The sequence below is a fragment of the Thunnus thynnus genome, chromosome 19, assembly GCF_963924715.1.
Source record: "Thunnus thynnus chromosome 19, fThuThy2.1, whole genome shotgun sequence".
Taxonomy (NCBI): Eukaryota; Metazoa; Chordata; class Actinopteri; order Scombriformes; family Scombridae; genus Thunnus; species Thunnus thynnus.
Genome location: NC_089535.1, coordinates 28,348,929 through 28,376,019, shown reverse-complemented (window position 1 = coordinate 28,376,019; position 27,091 = coordinate 28,348,929). Strand labels below are relative to the sequence as shown.

General features: G+C 40.1%; 1 protein-coding gene and 1 pseudogene across 2 annotated transcripts in view; both read left to right on the top strand.

The window, feature by feature from the left end:
• LOC137171046 (carnitine O-acetyltransferase-like) overlaps nucleotides 1-27,091 on the top strand; it is a 35,076-nt gene that overhangs the window by 5,257 nt on the left and 2,728 nt on the right. The window contains exons 3-13 of one of the 2 annotated variants that reach the window (XM_067574773.1): nucleotides 1,226-1,347; nucleotides 4,644-4,697; nucleotides 5,400-5,565; nucleotides 10,939-11,113; nucleotides 12,320-12,498; nucleotides 17,040-17,140; nucleotides 17,985-18,104; nucleotides 23,201-23,323; nucleotides 23,752-23,887; nucleotides 25,435-25,497; nucleotides 25,948-26,085. In XM_067574773.1, the coding sequence (XP_067430874.1) occupies nucleotides 1,226-1,347; nucleotides 4,644-4,697; nucleotides 5,400-5,565; nucleotides 10,939-11,113; nucleotides 12,320-12,498; nucleotides 17,040-17,140; nucleotides 17,985-18,104; nucleotides 23,201-23,323; nucleotides 23,752-23,887; nucleotides 25,435-25,497; nucleotides 25,948-26,085 (1,377 nt within the window). The remainder of the gene's footprint in view (nucleotides 1-1,225; nucleotides 1,348-4,643; nucleotides 4,698-5,399; nucleotides 5,566-10,938; nucleotides 11,114-12,319; nucleotides 12,499-17,039; nucleotides 17,141-17,984; nucleotides 18,105-23,200; nucleotides 23,324-23,751; nucleotides 23,888-25,434; nucleotides 25,498-25,947; nucleotides 26,086-27,091) is intronic. The other variant, XM_067574774.1, reaches the window with a different exon arrangement.
• On the top strand, nucleotides 8,640-9,947 carry LOC137171047 (dymeclin-like; annotated as a pseudogene).

Genomic DNA, 27,091 nt, shown 5'->3' with positions numbered 1-27,091 from the left:
GTGACCGAAAACCCTTTGTTAAAACAGTAAGAAAAAGGCTGCTAAAACAATTGCAAAGGGTAACAGGGAGAACTATTTATTAACAAAAAGGATTATTAACAGATAAACTGACTGATATAAAAAAAAAGAAGCAACAAGGCGTCAGGGTCTCCAAGGCCAAAACAACAAACAAATCCTACTCTAAATAGAAAAGAAAAGTCTCACTTGGGCTAGAGAATGGGGAAAAAAAGACAATGCTATGCTCACTGGCTAGCCACAAAACTTAACTGTCCTTTCTAAAAGGAAAAATGAAGCATTGGGTCCAAAGATGCAACTCTGGTCTTCTACCCGTTAGTATGAGTTCAGGTGAATCCAAAACCATGGTTATAGTAATGAAAAGCTCTATTGAATAACATCACATTCAACATAAAAAGTCTTAATTACATGGACAAATGGATGCTTTTATGAGGCTTATATCACAGAGTCGACCAGATAATAATTTGACAATGAAAAAGGTTTTAGCTTAGTTGAAATGAACTGAAATGTCTTCGGTTTTGTTAGTCAGCAGTTATCAGTCATTGCACGTCAAGCCAACTAGTGCTCTGTCAATCTCATTCATAATTGGAAAACAGTACTTTGGAACCTATAGTATTAACAAACACTTGCCATTACCACCAGTAACCACAAGTGTCATCGAAACCAGCAAAAAAATCTTAAGGATTATAACTTTACCTTTATATTTTACATTTGAACCCTCTTGCCATAGAGCACTTTCAATGTCCAATCGGTGCAGCCTCACATTGCAGTTTACTTTGGGATACATGCCATGTAAGCACTCTATACCCTGGAAGGAAAAGAGGAAGGATATTACTGCTTTTGCTTAATGTAAATAGAAACCAAAACCTAATGTTCTCTGGACAGCAAAATGGATTATATAACTCCCCCGTCAGTGCTGCTCACTTGCTGACATGCAAGAGCTGAGACATGTGCTTTTCTCTCTAAATGCACTTTAATGCACTGTGCTGCTAACTGCTCGTTCTTTTTTTTTGTTTTTTTTCTCTTGGGAGTTATATGTTTTTATCTTTTTTTTTTAAAAGGTAATTTTTAGATATGCAGTATTTCTGTATCCTTTCTGTTGTTGTTGCACTGCTCTGGGCTGGGAGGAACAACATTTTGTTTTTTGTGTATGCAAATATACAAGAAAATGACAATAAACTAAATCTTGAATCTTGAATCTTATTTGCAGTCATCAGACCGCCTGGTTGGTGAATATCTCAAAAACCGGAAGCCTTTGGTGGTTCATTCAAATGTTGGGACATTTCTTCCCCCAACTTCCCAGGCCGTCAGGGATAAGTGGGGACAAATGAGGTGAAAGCACACACACACACACACCATCCAGAGAAGCCCTCCAAGAGCACTATAGTTACGTTCTTCTTATTTCTCTTTATTTCTGCTTTTGGTTTATACTGTCTCCCCCTTTTGCCCACATAAACACACACACACAAACACACACTCAATCACAAATTGTCACATGTAATCATATAAGGTACAGTCAGAGTGAAATGTAATCCCATCAGTTCCTTCAATTTGTGCATTAAAAAGAGTTTAAATCAAACAGAAGTAGTAATAACTATGTGTATGATTGGAGAAAACAACAAAAACACAACTGTTCTTCAAGCCATCTTCTCACTTCTTACTTTATGTATCATTTACCTTGGGGGCCAGAGGTTACTAGCACATGGCCCCCGGAGGAGGACAGTCTTTACCACTGCCTCATTCAGCTTCCTGGAGGAGACAGACCTTGGTGATGGGCCTATGTAACGTGCTCATCTTCACCTTGACCTTGACCAAGGGGCGAGCTCCTCACACTTGGAGTTTCCAGCAATCTCTGAAATAATTTTAGAGAAGGAATCCTTTCTTGCCATGCGTACAGCTTTGTTATAGGCAGTCGTGGCTTCTTTGTATGTATCACAGTGAACTGTGAACTTAGTTTCCCTCCATTTTCTATCAGCTGCTCGACAGTTTCTCTTGATCTCAATAACATTATTATTGTTTAACCATGGAGAGATTCTGTTGGTTGACCACTTTTTGACTTTTAGTGGAGCAACAGTATTTAACACAGACGACAGTGCACCATTGAGATTTTCTACCATGTCATTTAGAGAGCAGTCATGACTATATGGCTCGAATGATCTCATAAGATCAGAAAATTTAGCTTCAGATTTATCATCAAAAAGCCTCTTTTGAACTTTAAGTACCTTTCTAGTTCTAAGTAAGGTTATCTTGACATCAAAGGGTACACAGTGATGGTCAGAGAGAGGTAATTCAGTTACTGAAACAATGTATCAATGTTGAACCCAGTTGTTATCACTAAGTCTAGAGTATTGCCATGCTGGTGAGTCAGACCAATTATATGTTGATTTAGTGCATACATTCACCCAGTTCAATGACTTTAAATACAAGCTGTGAGGAGAAGATAGCTGCAACCCCAATCAATTTATTAGAATTGAAAAGACGAGCTAAGGCAGCAAACCTGAAGCTGGAGGTTGTCGTCTGTGAGGTGCTGGATATCCTCTTTCCTCTGCGCCTCCTCGTGGATCCAAATCCCATCTTTGGCCTGCAGCGTCTCTTCTCTTTCTCCCACTGCTGTGACCTCCTCTCCAAACTCTCACACACTGTAGAGAGCTCCTCTCTGGACTTCCTCACTGTGTCAGAGAGCTCCTTCTGGAGGCTCTCTACTCTCTCTGAGAGCTCTCTCTGGTCTTTCTCCTCTTTCTCAGTCAGCCACTGTCTGAGTTTTTCCTCTAGTGAATCACAGGCCAGTTGACTCTCTTTCAAAGCTAAATGTGTTTCATTCAGCAGGGCTAAAGTGTCAATACGAGCAATGGTGCGTGTTCTTTTTTTATTGGCCCTGCTGATTTCTCTGTCTTTGTCACTGAGGAGCTCTTCAAGCTGGCTGACTTTTTGCTGCCAACTCTTTTTCACACTCTTTAACTTTCTGGACTCTTCCTCAACAGAGGCTTTCCTCCTCTCTATTTCTTCTCTCTCAGCTTGGAGGCTCCATTCAAGAGAGATGATCTGCTCATCTCTCTTTTTGATCGCCCCTGCTGCCTTCTCTAGCACGTCATGTAACTTCCTCCACCAGAGAGCATTGGCGGAGTTGTACTTTTCTTTCTGAGTAGAGAGCTGGCAGTGAAGAGACCAGATCTCTTCTTCTCTGTTTCTGTTCTTGTCTTTTTCCTCCTGGAGATAAGATAACAGTTGACCAGAACAGTTCAATTACATGAGTTAAAAAGGTCAAGAATCTAGGTTTAAATTATTGTTGATGGGAATAAGTTATTCTAGCTTTAATGTGTCCTGTAGACAACTTGAATGGGCTTGGGGGGGGGGGGGGGGGGGGGGGCTTGTAATCTGTCATAGTGCTTAGACCTTGCCACATGTTTCTGGGATTGCCCTGCTGGTATTGTAGTTCCAGTTTCTTTCAATAGTCCCATTTTGCCTCCTTTACTGCTCTTCTTACATTGCAGGCTGCTGCTTTATAACTGTCCATGTTTCCAGACTGCAGCTTGCATGTGTTTATGGCATTAAATTGGCAGTGAATAAATTGATGTCAATGGTGATGTCAACAGTTTGGATGTTGTTTCCATACATATGTCCAAAAGGTTAACCCTCTCTGGCAGAAGAGACCTGAACCTGAAGAATCAATGCTTCAGTTTGTTTAATTTCAAATCACAGCTTGGTAAAAATATGAAAACAATTTAAATGTTTTGCTCCACTCAGATAAAATAAAAACTGCAGCAGGATCACCTATTTCTTTATGGTCATCTTGGCTTTTATCACACGTATTTAAATGTATTTGTTGCTGTTTGATGCTTTTATGGCCCTTTATTATAGCGACAGTAGTGAGAATAGACAGGAAACTAAGAGAAGAGCGAGAGATGGGGGGCGACATGCAAAAAAGGTTCACTGCCAAGTTGAACCACAAATGTTGTGGTTATGTGGCATGTGTCTTAACCAGTAGGCTACCGGGACACACCTCAGTGGCAGTTTATAATATAACTAAATCCAATGGAGTATTAAGGGTTTCATGTTGTGTTTCTGCTGTCCTGAGACATATCATCAATAAATATTAGCAGGTGTCATCGCACACCCTGTGAAGATTCCTTCATTGAAAAACACAGGCATTTGCTGCACAATATTAATGACATTTTGGGAATTTCAGAAAACAAAACAATTTATTTAACTTTCAATCAATGAAAGTCAATTTATTAAGTAAGTGGGACTGTGGTTTTTCAACACCCTCATGCTCCCAAACAATTTCCAACCATCCCCAAATGTGTTAAAAGTTACTATTCAAGTTAAATGACACCTCTCAAATTGTACACATTTTACATAATCAAGATCAGTTTATTTGTTTGTGAAAACAGTTTTAGAATATCTTCTCTAGCTCTGGAGGTAACTTTCTAAAGTCTGAGAAAATAACCCTGATGATGTATTTAGTGTTATCTTGGATTCGGCTTGAGACCTCAAATTCGGGGTTTAGGGAGTTTGACCCTTACCAGGGACCAAAAGTTAGGGTATCGCAATTTTGACCATACTTTTGAATTCTTATTCATCTTAAATTCCCTTTTACTATGGAAATGAATAACGTGTTTTCTGCTTAGGTCTGCTGCCAAAGTGATAGCGAGTGTTCTGGATTTGAAGTCAATGATCGACAAGTGAGTACTGAATTTAACATGTTTGACTGTATCATGCTGCCAGTTTTATCATTTGTTGTCTTAAAGTAGTATCATATTGTGTCTCAAAATTTCATATATATGCTGATGTTATTTTAAAAAAATTTTCTTGTCTTAAGTCTGAGATGTGAAATACATTTTCCTGAGGAGTGTAAATTGGCTTTGTGTCCAACTAAGGTGTTCAAGTTCAGACATTTTCTCCCTGTTTTCATGAGAGCACTGTATTTTTGGTATGGATCAGTTCTTGTATTTGTGTGTTGCACCAAAATCTATTAGCAAAACTATTGCAAAATAAAATTAAATAAATAAATAAATTACTAAACCTGAAAACACTATATTTGCACTTTATGGAAAGCCAATGATATCCTCAACAGATTGTTTTCATTCAGACTTTCTTAAGAATATTGTGTGTATCAAATCCTGTATCATGATTCATAGCAAACTGTGAGCTGATTTGTATCAGTACACCTCTACTACCTTCTGACTGGTGTAGGCCTTCTTAATTTCTCTTATTATGTAGGTGAAGACACTAAACTTGAGTCAAAGATGGAGGCAGCACTACATTACTGAAAGTAGTCCTGCAACACTCAGTAGTACGTGGTAGCTTCAGAGACATAAATTGCTAAAACTGTAAATTATATTGATCAGCTAAGTTAGTGTTTAATGACAGAACTTGTTTTGCAGTGATACATTACCAGTTGAGTACATGAGAGGGAAGCCCCTTTGTATGAAGCCCTACCACCAGATGCTATCATCCTGTCGTATCCCTGGTCTGGAGAAAGACTCACTGGTGTACCATGCCAAGAGCTCCAGTCCCCCAAAACACATCACTGTAGTACACAACTCTGAGGTGAGGAGCACAACATCACTGATACAAGTCACACATCATTGTCTGAAGTCTTCTGCAACCAGAGTCTGTATTTATCAAACTTCTAACAGTTACAATTAGAAATTCTCTTTTCTTAAGGGGTGCTCTGGTGGCTGAGGGGTTAAGGTGCTGACCATGAACTGCAATGTCCAATGTTCGTGTGCGACTGGGGACCTTTGGGGGACCAAAAAGGCATAAAATGCCCAAAAAGACAATAAAAATAATAAAATTAATAAAAATTTAGGAGTAATAAAGTCCTCTGCTAAAAGTGAAGAGTTAGATGCATATATAGAAATGGAGCCCTATAAAAAGCAGGTGGGGTATTGGAGGGGTGAAGTTGTGATGTTTCATAGACTGCAAGGACAGCAGAGACAGACAAAACAGGTAAAATGGTTTAAATATTCTTCAGCTAAGATTATTGTTGGATGATAGAAAAACCTGCGCACAGAGCCCAGTGAAATAATTATATAATAGTTCAGGAGCTCAGTTTGATGACGAAATAGGTTGATAATTGTCTTCCTGCTTGAACTTGCACTAATAGCTGCATGAAATCTTCAGTATACCCATTAACAATTAACGCATTAAAAAAATGAAATCTGCATATTATAATATTTAAATGTATATAAATAGGAATGAAACAATAGGAAATTGCCTAAAATGAAAATAAAGAAACCTGAATTGGAGCATGGTGGAAAGTATGGGTGTGCACAAATACAAATATGTTATTCTGCGAAGCACAAATAGTGGGTTTTTTACGAGTATTAATTTCAGACAAATATTTAGAAATTATTTATTTTCAGGAAGAAAAAAGAAACATGTCAAAAACCAGCGTGCAAGTCCGTTACATCGCTATCTCGCTCTCTCTCCTGTTCCACTGTTACATCTATCAGCAGGTCTCAATGAGGGGAGTCACATCCACCTCCTGCATGACGCACATTTCCTTATTTGGACAGCACTCCCGGAGTTGGGGATGTTCCCCAGAGATAAAGCTGAGCTACTGACACACGCAAAGTGCTCCCAAGGGACTCTCCATAACCTGTTGTTCCCCTTCTGCTTTCCACAAAGTTAGGTTTTAAAAAATAGGCAGTAAATGAAAAGTGCAAAGCAAGAATCGCCTTTGAAGTTCTTTTCTACATGTTACACACTGTGCTGTCTCCGTGTTATGGGTGTATAAATAAGTACAGGTCTGTCTGTGTGATGGTGATGCATTGGGTTTAGCTCAGTAGTCAGAGCAGTCGTCTATGATCTGGGAGACTTGAGTTTGAGACCTGGTGTGGGGACCTCCTTCTTAAGGTAGTTTATTCATGGACAAACACTTATTTTACCACTTTAATTTCCTAAAATTAATAGTGTAATAAAAACAAAAACTGGATTTTTACGCCTATTCCCACTTCTATTCAAATACAAATATAAATAATTTTGCTGCCTCAACAAATATAGATACAAATACAAATACTCTCTGAACATCCCTCGTGGAAAGATTATTGTTGGAAGACAAGGTAGATGCAAGCAGGTATACCATGGTTCAAGCAACCGATGCAACTCTGAATCAAAGGGACACCATCTCGGGGCACCATCTGTTTGGGAAGGGTTAGACACTCTGCAGCGGCGCTCACTCCCACAACTCTGTCTCTTAGAAATTGCGTTTATATACCACTAAATTGCAACAGAAAGAAAATGTTGTTAATTCATGTATCTGACAAGTTGCAATTATGTTGATACTGAATGCATCACCAAAATATTCAATGACATGATATTTCATGTTTTTTCCAGAAAAATGATCTGTGCTTGCAGTATACTGTAATATCCAATGATAGTCTCTATATCATTGTTAATCTTTTTTTGGTTGTATGTGCTGTCAGCACTTGGTAATGGTTAGGGACAGATCGTGGTCTTAATTCAATACACACACAGACAACGTGGTTATTAACATTTAACCAAACCCAAGAACTTTCACTAAACTTAACCAAAGTCCTGCAGTTGTAGGTCTGCAACCCACCCCGACCACCTCCATCCGACCTCGGTGTGCTTTATAAATGTTGCTCTTCATTATTTTAAAACATTGCCTTTGAACATAATCCAGATAGGGAAAACATTTTATTAGTATATTAACGTAATTTCTAGGAAAAAGGGTTACGCTGCCATGACTACATGGACTAAAGGTCTAACAAGGAAAAGATGCAAATGAGGGAAACGTGGATGCAATTTAAGAAACTTCTGATGTGCCCTCAGACTCTTGTTGAATGAGTAAAAACTGATTTATTCAGTCCAGTGTCACAAAAAAAGGTGGCCCAAAAAATGAAATGAATACAAGCAAATCAAACTTAACTGACTTAACTCAGGATAAAGCAAAATAAAGCATGATCACGTGCACACACTACACTGTCATCCTCTAATTTCTGCTCCCCCTAAACCTACATCTCTTGCCTTAAATAGGCCCTCCAATCTTCTAAGTAGAACCACATTTACTGCAGGGGAGTCTTTCCCCATATATCAACTGGCATATAACAATGCTACTTGTATCAGTAAACATTGTTTACACAAAACACATCCATAGCATAAACCTCAACCCGAGCCAAAATGAGCACAAATCATATAGATACTAAACCAAACATTTAACTAAGTAAAATAAATTCCCCTATACTTGGTCTAACCCAGTGACATCACTGATGATGTCACCCAGTGTATAAATATAGGCAGTGGTTGGGTGCCCCCTTTTAACACATGGTGAGTATGGTAAGTAACAAAGAAAGAAAATAATTAACTAATGGAACGCAGAACTAAACCAATACATAATAACCAAACTTAACAATACTTGTCTGTGTTTACTAAACATGTTGCTGGTACGTAAACTGTAACCAAATATAATGCAAACCACAAAATTGGACAAAATTGCTAATTAGAGTTAAAAAAAAATAGTAATTTCTTAATAGTTGTGGGATCTGAGAGAGCCACGGAAACTGCAAGAACCATTCATGACAGGATGTGGCATATGCCCGATGAAAAAGCAGAGGAGGAGCAGGAGTGGTGCATCTGGCTGAGTGTAGCCAGTAGACATGGGAGCCAACACCAGCCAGGTCAGTGACTAGTCCGAGAACCCCAGCCTCAAGGCCCTGGTGGGCACTGAATCCATATTGGAGAATGACCTTTTCTGGAACCAGCTCATCTCCTTCACCTTCATCAGTCCCACCAGCATTGGAGACTCTAAGTTGCTGGAAGAGGCCGTCATCTCCCTGGCAAAGATCCTCATTGAAAACAATCCCAGAACACGGAACTTTGGCGTCCTTGTGAGAATTTTCCTGGGAAGAACCAAAGAGCTGAAAATCTCTACAGAATGCCAAGATCAGCTGTTTATCTGGCAGGCCCACAATGCACTGTTCGTGATTCGCTGCCTGCTCAAGGTGTTCATCAGGGAGATGAGTGAAGAAGAGCTGCACTTACAGTTCTCCTACCAGGAGAGGGCACTAGAAGCAGGCCATGAGGATCTCCTTGAGGAGCTGTTGTCCAACCTCATTCACTTGATTGTTGAAGTGCCCCTGCTTGACATCACCTATAGCATCCTGTTTGAAGCGATGACCACGCTGCTGGTATTCTTCTCCTACCAGCTGTTCAACAAAGACATCCTCCGAGATGGATTAATCTACCAGCACATCATGAAAGGACAATGTGTTTAACCAGTCGACTGGTGAAGACCCTGCTCTATAGCTTCATCAAACAGGAGAAATATCCACCTCCAGCAACCCACAACTTTGAGCCGAAAACTGAGGGCAGCCTGCTTTACTTTGGTGGAGCTGGCAGCAAAGCAGGGATGGACCAAGAATACAACCCCTTAAATTTGTCCAATCAGCACCTTTTGTTACTGCTGGTCCTGGCCAATCTGACAGACAGGCCTGATTGGCCCAACCCATACCACCAGGCTATTACCTGTTTCAGAAACACACAAGACACATCATCGCTGCCTGTGGAACAACCTCACACTTTCCAAATCAATTTCAACAGTCTGTACACAACGCTGTGTGAGCAGCAGCGCTCAGACCAGGCCACACTACTGCTCTACACCCTGCTTCACCAGAATGCCAACATGAGGACATACTTGCTCTCCAGAACCAACATGGACAATCTGGTGTTGCCCATCCTCTAGATCCTTTACCATGTGGAAGACAGAAATTCTCATCATGTCTACATGGCCCTCATCATTCTCCTAATCCTTACAGAAGACAATGCCTTCAGTCGCTCTATCCATGAGGTGGTATTGAAGAACATAAACAATAATAAATAATAATAATAATAAAACAATAGGGCTCCTGCACCTTCACTGACTCCTTTAAACAGGAAGCAGCAGTTCTACTCTCAGCTGCATCTGGATTTCTGTTCTCCTCCCCCATCTCTCTAGGTGAGCCCAGCCATCCCTGCGAAGGAAACTCATTTTGCCTGCTTGTGTCTTTTTGCTCTTTTGCTCTTTTGGTCATAACCAAAAACCTATTACCATAGTTGAGACTTGGAATGTAAACTGACCAGTAAATTGAGAGCTTCACCCTCAGGCTCAGCTCACTTATGAAAAAGACACAGAGACACCTGAAGTCCTTCATTGGTCTCCTTTTATATGCAACAGCATGATACCTGATCTTTTCTTTCAGACTGTTGTGTTTCTGCCTCAGCAACAGTTTTCCTCTTTATGTTTTTGTTCAAATGTGTACTTAGAATCATTTGACAACCAAGTTTAGAGTATAAATGACCAAGTAATCAGGTTTCAGATTTCAGCAGAAATGTAGCTGTGTTAACCAGGTTATTATTTATTGCTTGAAACAAAGTGGGTTTCCTGTTAACATGGATTTTTTTTTTTAATTCGACCTCTTCATTTGAAACATGACGTGTGATATCCTAGCTCATATCCAAGCTATTAAAGGCTTATGGTTGCTGTACCAAACACACTTAGTCAAGACCAACATGATTGAAATGTTTGTGTATTTTAAAAAAATAAGTCTTTCTTGCAGGGCTGGTTTAAACTGCTTGGGGGCCTGAACCATTTAGCCCGGAGGCCCAGAAACCAACCAGTGTTTCTTTGCTGGAATACTACCCTGACCAAACTTATGTCATCTGTATGTCAGTTGGTGTAGCATAAACCTCAGGACTGTATAAAAAAAACAGGACCCACCTCAGGGCATTACTATTTCAGCTTTTAGTGCTTTAGTGATACATATTACCAAACAAATTTGTAATTAATGAAATTAACACAAAGTAATGTCTACATAGACTTCCTGGGGCCTTGGGGGTCCCTGAGTGTCTACAGCAGCAGGGAAGTTGCCTGCCTCAGTAATTATGTCTTGCTTTCATTTGTCCTCCCCTTGGAATCAGTTCTTTGTTCTGGACGTGTACCACAGTGATGGGACTCCACTGACAGTTGATCAGCTCTGTGTTCAACTGGAGAAGATCAGCAACGCCTCACTACAGACCAGCATGGAGCCTGTTGGCATCCTCACCACCCAGAATCGTGGCTCTTGGAACAAGACCTACATTAACTTAATCAAGGGTGAGCACAATTCTGCTTTCATGCAAAGAAAACTAAAGGACCACTTACCTAATACTCAAAGATCCCTTCAGACATGATTTAAGATGTATAAAAATACTTCACTGGATAATAATTTGTGTATGATATTGTTTTCCACAAACAAGTTCAATTACATTGTTAAAAATTTAAAAACTTAAAACATCTACTCCTTCTACCTCTTGGAAAAATCCAGATTCTGTATGAAAATATTTTTAATTTCAAAAAGATTTACTGCTCAACACAAGATGTCTCCTACTTTCATTCATTCTCAGTGTATGTACAAGTCTGTGCACATCATACTTGTTTAAGTTGCGTGTTAGACCACTGTTGGCTTCCAACTTGTTGTGATGTCACAAAATCATTTAATACGTACACAACTTAAACTCAGATTTAAGGTGAGCACAGAGAACCTTTCCCCTTTCAGCAGATGAATCTGAAAACATGCTCTGCATATACATCATTCTGCAAAATGAAGGCAGAAATACTTAAATAAAGAAGCTATAAATAAGACACATTTTGAATGGACTTTGATGAGAACGGGTAAAATGAACTTGTAGGAAGTTCTGTACAGTAAGAAAAGTGATCTTGTGACTGGAAGGGTAAACTCTCTCTTTAAAGACACCAGGACATTGCAAATAACAGAAAAACAAAATATTTGCAGGCACCATGTTTCACACAATGTATCTCTGTGTGATCAGCCAACAAGTTGGAGGTGGAAAAGACTATGTGAATTAATTAGCTGTGCTAACACATATAAACATTGTAGGGAATTAATTTTAAAAAAAGCTTACATCTGACCATGCCAATATGGTTTTAAAAATTAGGCTAAATGAGCTGTATATATTAGTAGAATTGTTGTCTAAACATACAAAAATCCACTTCATTAAGTAGTTTTAAAGAAAATTCAACATAACCTAACATAACAAAACGTGAAGTGCATCCCTGATTAGGAAAGTGTAAGTAGATAAGTAAGTACATCAAGATGGCACCACAGATGTCTACTTCAGTGTTGAGCTCTCTGGTACTTTTTCTGTTTTTGTTTGGTAAGGACATTGAGAGCCACTAGAAACCAGACAAAAATTCCTTGTATGCGTAAACACACAATAAAGCTGATTCTGACTCTGTTGCAGTCTGATTACATAATGACATCATATCTGATTTTTATGGGCATGTCCTTGATGTGTCCAGATGAGACCAACAAAGAATCAGTGTCAGCAATTGAAAGGGGCATCTTCACACTGTGTTTGGATGGACCGATGCCTCAGGTGTCTGATGACATGTATGACATCAGTGCTGCCAAACAGATGCTGCATGGAGGAGGCAGCCAGTGGAACAGTGGCAACCGCTGGTTTGACAAAGCATTACAGGTAAAATCAGGCAAATGTAAATTATACATATGTCACCCTGAACGCAAACCCGTTACGCTTTTCCAGGCACAAGTACTGGAGATCACTATCACTTATCAGAAAAACACACAATAGGCAAGAGACGGTCTAAAGACACATTTTAACATCAAAGATATTTCTATCTCTTTCTCTCTGTCAGCCAAAGTCATTTTAACTCAAAGCATGATCTCTCTCTCTCTCAGTGTCACACGAACACACACAAACACACACACACTACATAAATGCTCTCATAGACCATCAGTCTAAAAGTAAACTCAGTGCAATAAAGACATGGTTGTAATGCCCTATCAGCCAATCCATCATGGTTAAGTGACCCGTAATTATTGATCCAGAGACAATTTATTACAATACAATTACAACAGTCTAGACGGCATGAAATAAAAGCATGACTTATCATTTTCATCTAAGCCTGACACTGGATAGGCCTGAGTTTAGCAATATTCTTAACTGGAAAGAACAGGGACAAATCAAACACATGCAGGCCCAGAATCCTTGCCTGGTCAAAAGTTACAGAAATATCAAAACACTGCAGCGATATGTGGGCTGACAAAGTCCTTAAACCTGCAATATTAGATTTTTTAGCCACAGGGGCAGAGAAACACCACAAAATTTATATATAATCACATCAATTTTAAGTGGATATGGCAAACTTTTAAATATGCAAACAGCTGCTCATATCCACATCCAGCACTTATGGAGCAACATTAAAATTAATTTAGAGTCATGTCTCTGTCAACCTCATGAATGTAAGTCCAATATTCACTCTCTTTTAGCTCTGTTTTTGATCACTACCAACTCCTGAGAGACATATCTTGCTCTTTAGCTGCTAAATGTTCCACTATGTTCCACAGCTAGTCTCTAACTGTGTCTGTTCATCATTTAGTGCAGGGTAGGTAGTGTATAGTGGGTTTTTAAAATATTTTCACCAAAAACATCATCATTCACTCATCACTATCCGCAAGACCTTTTACATCATACATGATCATTTGATACATTATAATAAAAATGATCAAATGATGATCACCACTTTAAACCTTTCCAATCCGAGAAAATCTCACAAACTTCACAAGCAGCAGTCCACAAAGAACATAATCTTCAAATCTTGACCATATGACTGAAACACCGGCAACTTGGTTCGTGTTTGATTTGGTTCTGGGTTTATTCTGGGTTGGGTAGGTTTGCTCCCACCCCCACATTGGAAGCACCAATCTCAATGATGAACCAACATTTGGAATCAGGGAGAACCAGGATGAGAGCAGTGATGAAGGGGTCCTTGAGGGCCTGGAGAGTCTGAATGGGGGAGCTACATGAGGGCATGTAAAGGGGCAGCAACAGAACTGTAATTTCAACTGAATTGTCTGTTATTTAGACAACCCAAAAAACCTCTGCATCTGCCTATGGATGGTCAGTGTAGGCCATTCTTTGACTGTTTGACTTTGCTGGGGTCCATATAGATGCTGCCGGCAGGGATGATAAAGCCCAGGAAAGAGACACTTTATTTATTTTTTATTTGTTTGTATATAAGAAAGTAAAAGATTTTATATGTACGCAAAGACATTCACATATACAATTAAAGAATTTAATTAAATTTTAATCACTTTATTTGAGCATAAAGGAAGATGAAGATGTTCAGACTAGTAGAAAATGAATGAATTACTGAGTTGAGCAAGCTGCTCTGCTCTGTGCCGGGGCTGAGTGGAGCATCAGGGCTCTGCAGTCTAACTCCAGCATGTAAGGAAGAGACCAGAGACGAGGCATGACATGAATCAGGGAAAAGTGCTCTAAAAAGAGAAAAGTAGACAGCGAAAACAGAGCTTTTAATCAGGAATGGACACTTTTACCCTGTATCTAAACAGAGAGCGTAGCATTAGCAGCACTTTTAGCAGATCCGCTGCAGCAGCGAGTGACTACACAGGAGGAGTTCAGGTACATTGTTGAGTGTAGGTCATCCACATTTTGGAAGTGCCAAGAGCCCAATACACAATGACTGTAGAGTAAAACGGAGCAAATACTTCCATAGGCAGTTCAAAATCAGTTTGTCTCATATGTTCCGGTACCACTACAGATAACGCACTAATCTTTTGAGCAAACATAGCGTGAGCAGCACATTTAGCAGATCAGTGTCTTTCCCTTGGAGTGCCTTATGTGCAATGTGGACAGCTCAGTTCATTCAAAATTATTACGCACACACAGAAATCACCATCCTCAAGGTATTCAGCAAACTAATGGTCAGACTTGACAACAGTCCCATTATAACTCAATGATTAACAATGCAACAATGGGTAACTTATACAGTTCACATTGCTCCACAAACTGCTTGATGTAAAGATAGAGGGCCTTGGCATCCATCTTTTCAGAGCAGTCCATGAATCTAAGAAATCGCTCTTTTATTTCCAGTTTGTCTGCATATCTCACACATAGTGTCAACTGTTCCTTCTTGAAACTGAGTGGTTTGTCCACAAGAAGAGTATAGAATCCATTATCCTCAATAGTCTGAGTGATGTGATCTCCAACAGCTCTTTCTGAGGATTGTGGCTTGTAAGATTGAAGGAGAATTCCACCTAGATTTGAAAGCTTCATCACACATGGAATACCATCTACACAACTCACACAACAGAAAGTTTCCCTGATTTCTTAAAATCTCAATTTCATCATTCCCCCGCAGTGCAAGTCCCTGTTTGCTCAGGAAAAGCAGCATTTGACCAATTAAAATTGCATATTCCCTGTTGCACTGCATGTTGGCTTGCATGTTTTTTTTCCTGTTTGAGTCCTTGTTTGTATGCAGGTAGGAGTAGACTGAAGCTGTGATCAGCCTTACCAAATGCGGGGCTAGGGAGGGGTTTGTAGTAGAAGGGGCTTCCTGTTCTTAACAGTGGTTATTAAGGCCAGGGTTGATGATGCAGGGCTGACACATAATGGCTTTCTTTTTGGTGAAGAAGTCAAATCAATTTTATTTGTATAGCCCAATACCAAGAATCACAAACTTGCCTCAGTGGGCTTTACAATCTGTACAGCAATACAACATCCTCTTTCCATCCTTTTTCCTTTTTTCCAAAAAAAAAAAGAAAAAGCTGACACTGACAGGGGAGGACGATAGTTGGATGATGCCAGCAGCAAGGGAGCTCTTGATGCATGTCCTCTGTTTTGGGTGCAAAGGGAGATAACAGATGCACTTTGAGAGGTGCAGACCATGGTAGGAGATCTATGATGTAGTTGTGTAGTTGTGGGGCTGATGTGGAGGCAAGGGGGTGGCCTGGGCCCACCTCTGGGGGTTTAACTTGGGTCAGACCAATGCTCTTTCTTAGGTAGAAGATGAAGCTTTTGGGAGCTATAGTTCAGTCATGGCTCCATGTTGCAATGTCCACTAAAAACTGTCAGTAATGGAGCATCTGTTTTTCAGCAGCCACAGTTCTAATACAGCTGTTTACTGATATTTTCCTGTGTATTACAAGCATATTGAATACAAACATGGAGCTTGTTTAAGGCTGGTAACAAATGCCATGTGGCTGTACTTTAATACAACAATCTTTTCACCCTTATCAATATAACCAGTCACACAGCACAGCTAATGCCATTACTGTTCAGAAGGTCATCTAACTCTTCACCAGTTTCAGCACAGGCATCCCTCTTTCAGCCCACTCACAGTTTACAAGCACACTTTGTGGCCTTGTACACGAAATGCATGTGAACAGATAGTGTCGGTATTCTCTGCACTAATCAAAGGCCTCCATTCAGCTGTCTATCAACTTGGCTTGTTAGCAGGGTAAAGAGTCTGGGCCTAGTCAAGTCAGAGAAGTTTTCTGGGCTTGTACTTCATTCATTGCTGCTTGTTTCATGTTTGCTGGTTTATTCTTTACTGTGCATCCATGAGAATGTGAGTAATCAGTTATTATTCTGTAATTGCAATTAGCGTTGCAGTAGTGATATGGTATTGTACTGTACATATATAGTGACAGCGCTCGAGTCCCTGTAATAGTTTGACCGTCATGTCACTTTAGTTTACTATTGCAAATGTTCCTTATTGTTATTCATTGTAATGTATATGATCCCTGACAATGTTATTTATGTTTATTGGTGATTTATCACTGTGCTGTCAGCCTGGCCAAAGTGCTGTAAAGGAACCTAAGGCTGTTTTTATTCTCCTCTATTAATGATGAGTAATACGCAGCTCTGGCATTACAGAGGGCCTTCTATATGTTTAAAACTATCTTGCCAGAGTAAGCAAGATTCTTCTAGTTTGGTGGAATGCCAAATCCTTTCAAATTTTTGCGATGTTTGCTCTAATTTGTAGGTTTGGGAGTTATACCATGGAGCTAACCTCTTATGTTTTATTATTTTCCTTTTTAAAGTGGTGATGGAGTCAAGTTTTATTTGCAGTGACCTTGTGGCACTATCAACAAGATTATCAATTTGGGAGGGACTAAAATTAACATAAGAGTCCTTTCAGAAAGAATTGAGATGTAATGTTAATGCTTGATTTATGTTTCTTATCTGTCTTTCAGATTATTGTTGGAGAAGACGGGACATGTGGTATAAACTGCGTGCATACCATTACTGATGGTACAATCCAAATGGCCTCGGTTGATTATTTTGCAGCACACATGTAAGTAGCCAAAAATAAATGAGCTTGTGTGGGTGCAAGTGTAGATGTTTTGATTTGTTATCATCACATGAGTGAAAGGTCAGCAATGAAGCAAAGTGTACACATTATCTAAAATCTCAATATACTGCTAGCAACATGGACAGGTGGAAGGAATCTTTTTTTTTGCTATACCACACATAGGGCTACATAATAGGCAAGGCAAGTTTATTTGTATAGCACATTTCAACAAGGCAATTCAAAGTGCTTTACATAGGGCATAAAAAGCATCAAGACTATAAAAGCAACAATGTACATGGCAATGTAAAAAGACATTTAAATACAATTAAAAAGTTTTAAATTGCAAACAAAAAGAAGCTAAAATAGAATAACACTGCACTGTAAAAGTTACAGTGCAGTGAAAGTAGGCTGACCTTGTAATTGTCTCAATGTGGCTGTTGAAATTCAGGTTCTGAGTCCATGACTACACCAAGATTTCTGGCTAGGTTTGTGGTTTTTAACATTACCGATTAAAGCTGGGCGCTGACTTAACATCATTCTTCCTTGGCTCCAAAAACAGGGTTAGGGTTAAACAATTGCTTCAGTTTTATCTTTGTTTAATTGATCCATCATTGATTTCCATCCAATCGTTGATTTGTTCAATGGACTTACTCAGTGCTTGTGTTGTAAAATATTTTGTTGTAAAATGGGGACCCACATGTAAAGCATTGCTCTGTAGCACTAATATTGGTCAGAAACCAATCAGGGTACCTGACAAATCACTTGGATATACTGTATGAAAGAGATTTAATGTGTCCATGCCTAATGTCCTCTCATATCATTTCTTTTCTCTTGTTTGTGGAAACAGGAAGAAGTCAGAGATAATGCAGTCTCCCATGGTGCCTTTGCCCATGCCCCAGAAACTACACTTCAACATCACACCTGAGATCAAGAAAGACATTGAGGAGACCAAGCACAGTATGGACATGTGAGAACAGTTTCCAGTTGTGTTACATACAGTTACGTAGATCATCAATGGCCAGAAAAATAGAAACCCAGAGGAGGATGAAGGGAGTTGTTACTGCCATTTCCATATGTTGCTATTTTCACCCATACACAGACCATAAACTATTTATTAATTGAATTTACAGAAAATGTACTATATTGTGGTATGTATTGTTATCGATATTTGAAGTGACCTCAGGATATGAGATTTTGGTCATATCACACACCCATGAACTGGCACTGAACTTTGGCATTGGATGTAAGTCACAAAATGCAAATTGTCCAAAATGGGCTGGACATTATGGTGGGTAACAGGAAGGCGGGTTTAAGCTGTGCCAAAGTTGAAGAGTTGCTCAGCTTTTCTAACTCATTGATCTCAAAGATAATTGATAAAAAACAGATAACACTCTGGAAAAACATTTGCTGATTAGGAGGAAATCCTTTGTAGATGGACATGGGAGATGTTGAATGGCTTTTGGCACAAGTGTTTTAGGGCAAGACAACCACTGTCAGAAAACATGATCAGTGCTGCATTGTGCATGTAGCTTTTGAGGGAGATCTAATGTCTGTTGTAAACCAACAAAGATGCCTGCAGTGAGCTCAGAAGTGCCACCATGATTGTAGACTCAGGTTGCAGCATCATGAGGTTCTGGACCCATCATGGGTCTCTAGGTGTGCATATGCGAGTGCTGACCCTAGGCACCTGATTGACAATAAACTCGCCTTCCAGACCAATGCAGAAAACATTTACAAAAAAGGCAAGGCAGCGGCTCTATCTCCTCAAGAAATTGGGGAACTTCTCAGTTAGACACAGGAACAAGCTCACCCAGGTGATACTGAATTGGCAAACCCTTTTCTTGGATGCCTACCTTGAAACTGTGGTTTTCTTCTTCTTCTTTTGGCTGTTCTCATCAGGGGCCTCTGCATCTTCCTCTGTCACACCAATCACCTGCATGTCTTCCCTCACCATGTCCATGAACTTCCTCTTTTTCCTGGCACCTCCATCTTCAGCATCCTTCTCCCAATACAACCAGCATCTCTCCTCAACACAGGTCCAAACCATCTCAATTTCATCTCTCTGTTTGTCTCCAATCCATCCAACCTGAGCTGTCCCTCTAATATACTCATTCCTAATCCTGTCCATTCTCGTAACTTCCAGTGAATATCTTAGCATCTTAGAATATCAACTCTGCATCTCCAGCTCTGCCTCTTGTCTTTTCATCTGTGCCACCGCCTCCAAACAATACAGCATAAGTCTCACTACCCTCTTGTAAACCTTCCCTTTTACTCTTGCTGGTACCCGTCCGTCACAGATCACTCCAGACACTCTTCTCCACCCACTCCACCATGCCTGCACTCTCTTCTTCATCTGTCTTCCACACTCCCATTACTTTGAACAGTTGACCTCAAGTATTTAAACTCATCCACCTTCACCACCTCTACTCCTTGCAACCTCACCATTCAGCTGTCCTCCCTCCCATTCATGCACATGAATTCACGTCTTGCTCCTACTGACTTTCATTCCTCTTCTCTCCAGTGCATACCTCCACCTCTCCAGGCTCTCCTCAACCTGCTCTCTACTATCACTACAGATCACAATGTGATCCGGGAACATCATAGTCCACGGAGACTCCTGCATGATTTTGTCCATCAACCTGTCCATCACCATTGCAAACAAGAAAGGGCTCAGAGCCGATCCTTGATATAATTTCACCTCCACCTTGAACCCATCCATCACTCCAACCACACACCTCACCGCTGTCACACTGCCCTCATACATGTCCTGCACCACTCTTACATACTTCTCTGCCAGTCCCAACTTCCTCATACAATACCACATCTCCTCTCTGCACCCTGTCATATGCTTTCTCTAGACACGATGCCACTCCTTCTGACCTTCTCTATACTTCTCCATCAACATTCTCAAAGCAAATATTGCATCTGTAGTGCTCTTTCCTGGCACGAAACCATACTGCTGCTCACTAATCATCATCTCTCCTCTAAACCTAGCTTCCACTACTCTTTCCCATAACTTCATGCTGTGGCTGATCAACAGCTCTACACATCACTTTTATTCTATAAGATCAGTACCAGTACACTTACTCTCCACTCCTCAGGCATTGCCTCACTTTCCAAGCATGTGTAAAACAATCTAGTTAAGAACTCCACTGTCATCTCTCCTAAACATATCCATGCCTCCACAGGTATGTCATCTGTCATCCAACCACCTTTCCACTCTTTCTCCTCTTCATAGCTGCCCTCACCTCCTCCTTGGTAATCCACTGAACTTCCTGTTCACTATCCCCACACCATCCAACTTCATCTCTCTCTCATTTTCTTTCTCAGTCATCAGCCCCTCAAAGTACTCCTTCCACCTTCTCAACACACTCTCCTCACTAGTCAGCACATTTCCATGTCTATCTTTCATCACCCTAACCTGCTGTACATCCTTCCCAGCTCAGTCCCTCTGTCTAGGCAATCAGTACAAGTCCTTTTCTCCTTCCTTAGTGCCCAACCTCATATACAACTCGCCATACGCCTTTTCCTTAGCCTTCGCCACCTCTTTCTTCGTCTTATGCCATATCTCCTTGTACTCCTGTCTACTTTTTCATCTCTGAGGCTATCCCACTTCCTCTTCGCCAACATCTTCCTCCGTATACTTTCTTGTACTTCCTCATTCCACCACCAAGTCTCCTTGTCTTCCTTCCTTTGTCCAGATGACACATCAGGCACATTCCTAGCTGTCATCCTCACTACCTCTGTAGTAGTTATCCAGCCATCTGGCAACTCTTCACTACCACCCAGTGCCTGTCTTAACTCCTCCCTGAACTCCACACACTTCCTTCTTCAACTTCTACCATTTGATCCTTGGCTCTGCCTCCATTCTCTTCCTCTTCTTGGTCTCCAAAGTCATCCTACAGAACACCATCTGATGCTGCCTAGCTATGTTCTCCCCTGCCACCACCTCGCAGTCTCCAATCTCTTTCAGATTGCACCTCCTGCATAAGACATAATGCACCTCTGTGCACCTTCCTCTACTCTTATATGTCACCCAGTGCTCCTCCCTCTTCTTAAAATAATTTACATATTTATATATATTTTCCATAGCCATTTCCATCCTTTTTGCAAAATCCACCATCATCTGTCCTTCCACATTCCTCTCCTTGACACCATACCTGCCCATTACCTCCTCATTGCCTCTGTTCCCTTCACCAACATGCCCATTGAAGTCCGCTCCAATCACCACTCTCACCCCCTTGGGTACACTCTCCACCACTTCATCCTAACTCGCTCCAGAATTCTTCTTTCTCTTCTATCTCACACCCATTTTGTGGGGCATATGCACTGACAGCATTCATCACCTCACCTTCAATTTCCAGCTTAATACTCATCCCTCTGTCCAACACTCTCTTCACTTCCAACACACATACTCTTCCTTCAGGATGACCCTTACCCCATTTCTCATTTCTCTCATCCACACCATGTTAGAATAGTTTGAACCTATCTCTGATGCTCCTGGCCTCACTCCTCTTCCAGCTAGTCTCTTGCAGACACAGTATATCTACCTTCCTTCTCTCCATCATATCTACCAGCTCTCTCCCTTTACTAGTCATTGTGCCGACATTCAACGTTCCGACTCTCACTTCCACACTCCTACCCTTCCTCCTCTTCCGCTTCCTCCTGACATGCCTTCCCCCCTCCTTCTCCTTTATCCAACAGTAGCATAGTTTCCACTGGCACCCTATTGGTCAACAGTAATACTGGCAGCCATTGGTAAACAAGGCCTCAACCAATCCGGTATGGAAATCTGATGTATGATCCGCATATTTGATTTGGCATAGGTTTACACTGGATGCCCTTCCTGACACAACCCTGCCCATTTAGTCAGGCTTGGGATTGGCACTAAGAATACACTGGCTTGTGTATCCCCAGTGGTTGGGTTACTCTGAAACTGTGATGATTTTTATTAAATTCCTTCAAAGTCTTCACTACAAATATTATATAAGTCTGGGCAGACATAGATGTAAACTCAAATTTGACTGGTTAGCAGAGGCATACAACCACAAGACGATATTTCTAGTTTCCTCAGGTATAGATTTTAGGTTAAGCTTTAAACCGATGCAAATTCAGACTCACAATGTACTGATTTTACTTAACCGTTCTGTGTATTTAAACAATGGCTGTTCTGAACCTGTATAATTCACAACAAACCTGCTACCATTATTACAGCATGTTACATTAGTTCTGCCATGGTCATTCACCTCAAAGCGAAAGTGTCTCCACACAGCACTCCTGCTGTTGTCCATATCTACAAACATTAGTAGTGAACGCTCTGCTGCTGGCTCTGTAATCTTAGGCAAGCTAACATTCTGAAAAAAAAACAACAGTGTGAGTGATGGGAAGTGGGGCTGCTGCTCCATGTGGGGTGGTGTGTGTGTGTGTGTAGAGAAGCTTCCTGTCCTAAGAAAGGAGGAGCAAAGAGAGAGAGAGAGAGAGATGCAGAAAATGTGTAATGGCATTACATTTGTCAGAATCTATGTATCAAAAATGTATAGTTTTTCCTTTATATTCATTCGGCAGCGGCACACCGCCACTGCCAAAATTTCACACAATCATTAACATCAGTGAGCTACTAATGATTTTCACTCACACACTGTGTGAACACAATAACAACCTACGTTATTGTGGAATTGTTTTGAGTTGAATCCTCCCTCTCTTCATTCTTCAAAGGACATCTATGTTAAAGGTACAAGAGTAGCATAGCTCTGTTAAGGAATAGGGCAGTGCTTAATGTGTGTGTGTATGTGTAGTGAGTGTGTAAATGAGCGTGTGTAGTTGATCAAGTGCAGAGAGCGAGCAGCATAAAAGTGACGTGAATGTGAGCAGAGTGGTGGAAAAGGTTAGCAGTAAGTTGTCACTTGTCAGTATGGCAGTAAATGTAGCCTGTCAACCTAGGACTGATTTATATTGTACATATAATACATTTATACTTGTCATTAGGCATAGATATATGCTGAAACACTGCAAATATCTGTCAGACTCACTGTCTAGAGATTTCTCTCATCTCTACCACTACAGACTGGCCCAAGACCTGGATCTGAGAGTTAAAGTATTTGACCACTTTGGAAAAAATGTCATAAAGGCCCTCAAGATGAGCCCTGATGCTTTCATACAGATGGCAATACAGCTGGCCTACTACAGGTGAGACGCTGAAAAGTCATGTGGAGATGGACTGTCTATCTATGCACACGTTTTGCTCTTTACATTCTAAACCAAGGGTAGTTATAGAGCTGTGAAGGTTTCATGTATAAAAACCTTGATCACACAGTTAGGCTGCAACAGAGATTCTTGCATCCATTATCTGAGAAGAAATGGATTCACCCAGTTTTCAAAAGTTTTCAGGTTGTATTTAACAAAATCAGGGCATTAATAATATAGAAACACAATACTGTGGTCACATGCGATACATTTTCTTATTAGCCACAAAGTGGAGTAATGGATAAACAAATCTTCTCAGCAATATCAAACTGTACTCATTGTGTTTGAGGAGCTACAGTGTGTGTTTGAATCGTTAACAAGTTTGTTGTTGGAACACAGTTTAAAAAGATTTCTCTGATTTCTTTTGGCAGGATGTATCAGCGGTGCTCATCAGTGTTTGAAGCTGCCTCCCTGCGTATGTTCAGAATGGGCAGGACAGAGGGAATCCGTGCAACCTCAAGTGCCTCAGCTGCCTTTGTCAAGGCCTTTGATGACCCCAGAAAACAGGTAATTCTAAAGCAAACTCCTATATAATGTTCTCGTCGGTTTTACTAGTCCCACCAGCACATTACTTTCTATACTGTATACAATACCTACCTCAGGTCTGAGAAGCCTGCACAGTCTGTCCCTGCACATTGCAATTAAAGTGAACATACATCAGCCCTATTTTACGCCCGGCGCAAAGTGGCGCCAAGGACGACGTAAGTGTCTTTGTTAGTTTAAGACCAATGCAGTTGTCATTTTCTCATCCAGCACCAACATTTTTTAAATGGCAAATGCACTTGCAAGCATCTGAGCACCCATGGGCGTGTTGGTCTTAAAATGAGGTGTGGTCAGGTGCATTGATGGCGCATTGCTATCTTGACGCAGTAGAGAGCGATTGCACTATTGACCAACAAAAACCTGGTCTGAAGTCAGTAGCACAGTGTTTCACTGTTATTTTAAGGGTGCATTATCAAGATAGTAGATAGATTGGTTTATTGCATGTTACGCCGAAAACACACCCATGATTAATTAAGAGACTATGGACAACCCCTATGAACCATGCGCCTGGTGCTCCGACCATTTTTTCCACCGTTAAAATAGCAAAGGTGGATTTGGACACACCCTAAATGCACTTGCGCCATGCACCTCAGACCGTGCACTTTGGATCGTTAAAATAGGGCCCTGTATCCTGGTAACTTTTATCTTGAGTACATTCTGTCTCCATGTTCTGTGGGGCACAACAACAAAAACACTACAGCAAATCAATACCACTGGCTGAGTTGTTGTGGGCATGTTGCCACAGGAAACAGGTAGAACTACATATTAAAAGTGGTGTAGCCTGGAATTAATTTATATGTTCACATGCTTTGTGTTTTTATCTCTCTGCTGCTGCTCAAGCAGTTGCCCCGTGGGGACAAATAAAGTAACTGAGTGATTGAAATTATGAAAAACTGCTATAGATTTAAAAATTTATCCAGCAGTATATACTGTTGTGAAAATTTGCTTTAACTTGACAACATTATCAAACTTTACGCTTTTGCATATGAAGAAGAAACCCATATGTCCAGTTGAAGGCAGTGGTTCATACTTCCCTCAAGTCAAATCAAGTCCATCAGATATTATGCCTTTAAGATTTCTGAGGGTTTTTGATACTGTTGGTCGTACATATTTTTTTGTACATGTTTTATTATAAATACTTCTCTTTCCACAGGCACTTTTCTTCTTGTTTTAAAGTTGCATTAGTGGACCTATTTCTTAATAAATCTAAACTTGACCTTCTGAAGCCAAAACACCCATCTCCTAATTACCATCTCTATCGAAGGTTTTTAAGAATGTGATTCGCTCAAAGTTGATCTCTTTTATGAATAAGACATTTCAATCAGGTTTCCACCCCCTTCACATCACTGAAACCACCCTTATTATTGTAAGAACAATCTTTTACTCGGAGCTGATGCTGATGATTATTTGATTTAACTGCCTTTGGTGCTTTAATAGTATTGTGCTGCATAACATTCACACTAATAAACACTAACCTGCTACAAGTGATGAGTTGTTCCTGTTTTTCACAGAACACAGAGAAGGTGGATTTATTGGAGAAAGCTGTAAAGGTACACACATCATTATCCTACATGGTGAGTATCATTTACAGCACCACTCAATACTTAAGTTCAGTGGAGGTAAAGTTTATTATCAGTGTAAAGATGTCTTTAAGCAACAACTGTTGTTAGAGCATATTATGAACAGTTGTCCCTTTATACTATCCTACCTTACATTTATGACTAGTTTCTGATCAGTTTCCTCCTATGGAGCGTATTTTTGCTATTTGTACAAGACATTTACTTAAATATCATTATCATATCCAGTTAAGGATTAGCAAAAAACTGAAAATACTTTGTGGGGGTTTTCACGTTTAGTGGGATTACAGAGCAGTGTATTCAAGGATACACAATGCACTTCTTTGAATAACACTGAATGTAAACTGAAATTTTTGTTTACACGAGAACTCCACAGGATAACATAATTACTACATGTAATGATCCACTAGAAAGAACAAACAAATTGAATTGTCTCCATTTTTACAGGCAGTGATTGGACAGGGCATAGATGAACATCTTGAGGGTCTTAAAACTCAGGCTATTGAGGAAAAAATCCCCATGCCTGATTTCTTCACAGACATCTCCTACACTAAAGCCTTTGACTACGACCTCTCTACAAGTCAGGTAAGGGCAAGGGTTTAAACTGTGTTATAGAATAAAAATACCACTATATTGCAACTAAAGATAGTTAACACATTACTTATACTCTGCAAAAAATGGTTAATTAGTGTGCTCTTCTATAGGGATGCACATTTATATTCTCCTATTCTATATTAGTGTGCTCTCCTTCAGTGATGCATACTTATATCCTCATATTTCTGTTATTCTGAATATCTAATGAGTTTCAGGTCAGACTCTAACATTGGAGGATGGTGAACACTTACATCTTTTCCACTTTTCCTATAGCATTCAATTACAAATTTAAAAACGAGTTTGATGAGTGGAACCTGGTGGTGTAGCCAGCTATAATAAAACCCTTTTGGTAAACCGCTAGGTGCTGAAGCTTCAGTAGTGTAAAATACAGCCACAATAATTTAGAACAGAAAACAAACACCTATGTCAGCAACGGGGCTGTGTGAAATGACTAGTGACAACTGTAGTTAAGCTGTTTCAACTGAAACCTTTCGGTTTATACTTGTGAGCTGACATTAAGTTCTTACTGTTCCTACTTAAATTATCACTTACACTTTGACAACTTTACCTCTTTCATTGCTTGAATTACTTCTGAATCTTCAAACACTTTCAGATGCAGATTTTCAGCAGTCATCAAAAATACATTTTTATCTGGAAAATGTTGCCTTTCCTAGTTTTACATGTTGCTGAGAAAATCACAGGAGTATGTCAGCATATTGCTGCCACCACAATGACAGTTTTATTGCATTACAAGGAACTTGTAATTTAATGAACGTCCTTTTCACATTATAACAAAATTGTTTCATGTTATTCTCATATATTTTTTCATTATTACTAGATGTGTTACTGCAAATTATTCAGGTTTTACCAGAAACTTTTCTTGTTATAGCAGCATATCACATTATCTTATTTCACAGAACTTCTCATTATTTCACAAATCAGTATATCTCATTATGACATGTTAAGCTACTGTTGTGATAACAAGAATCTGCCATAT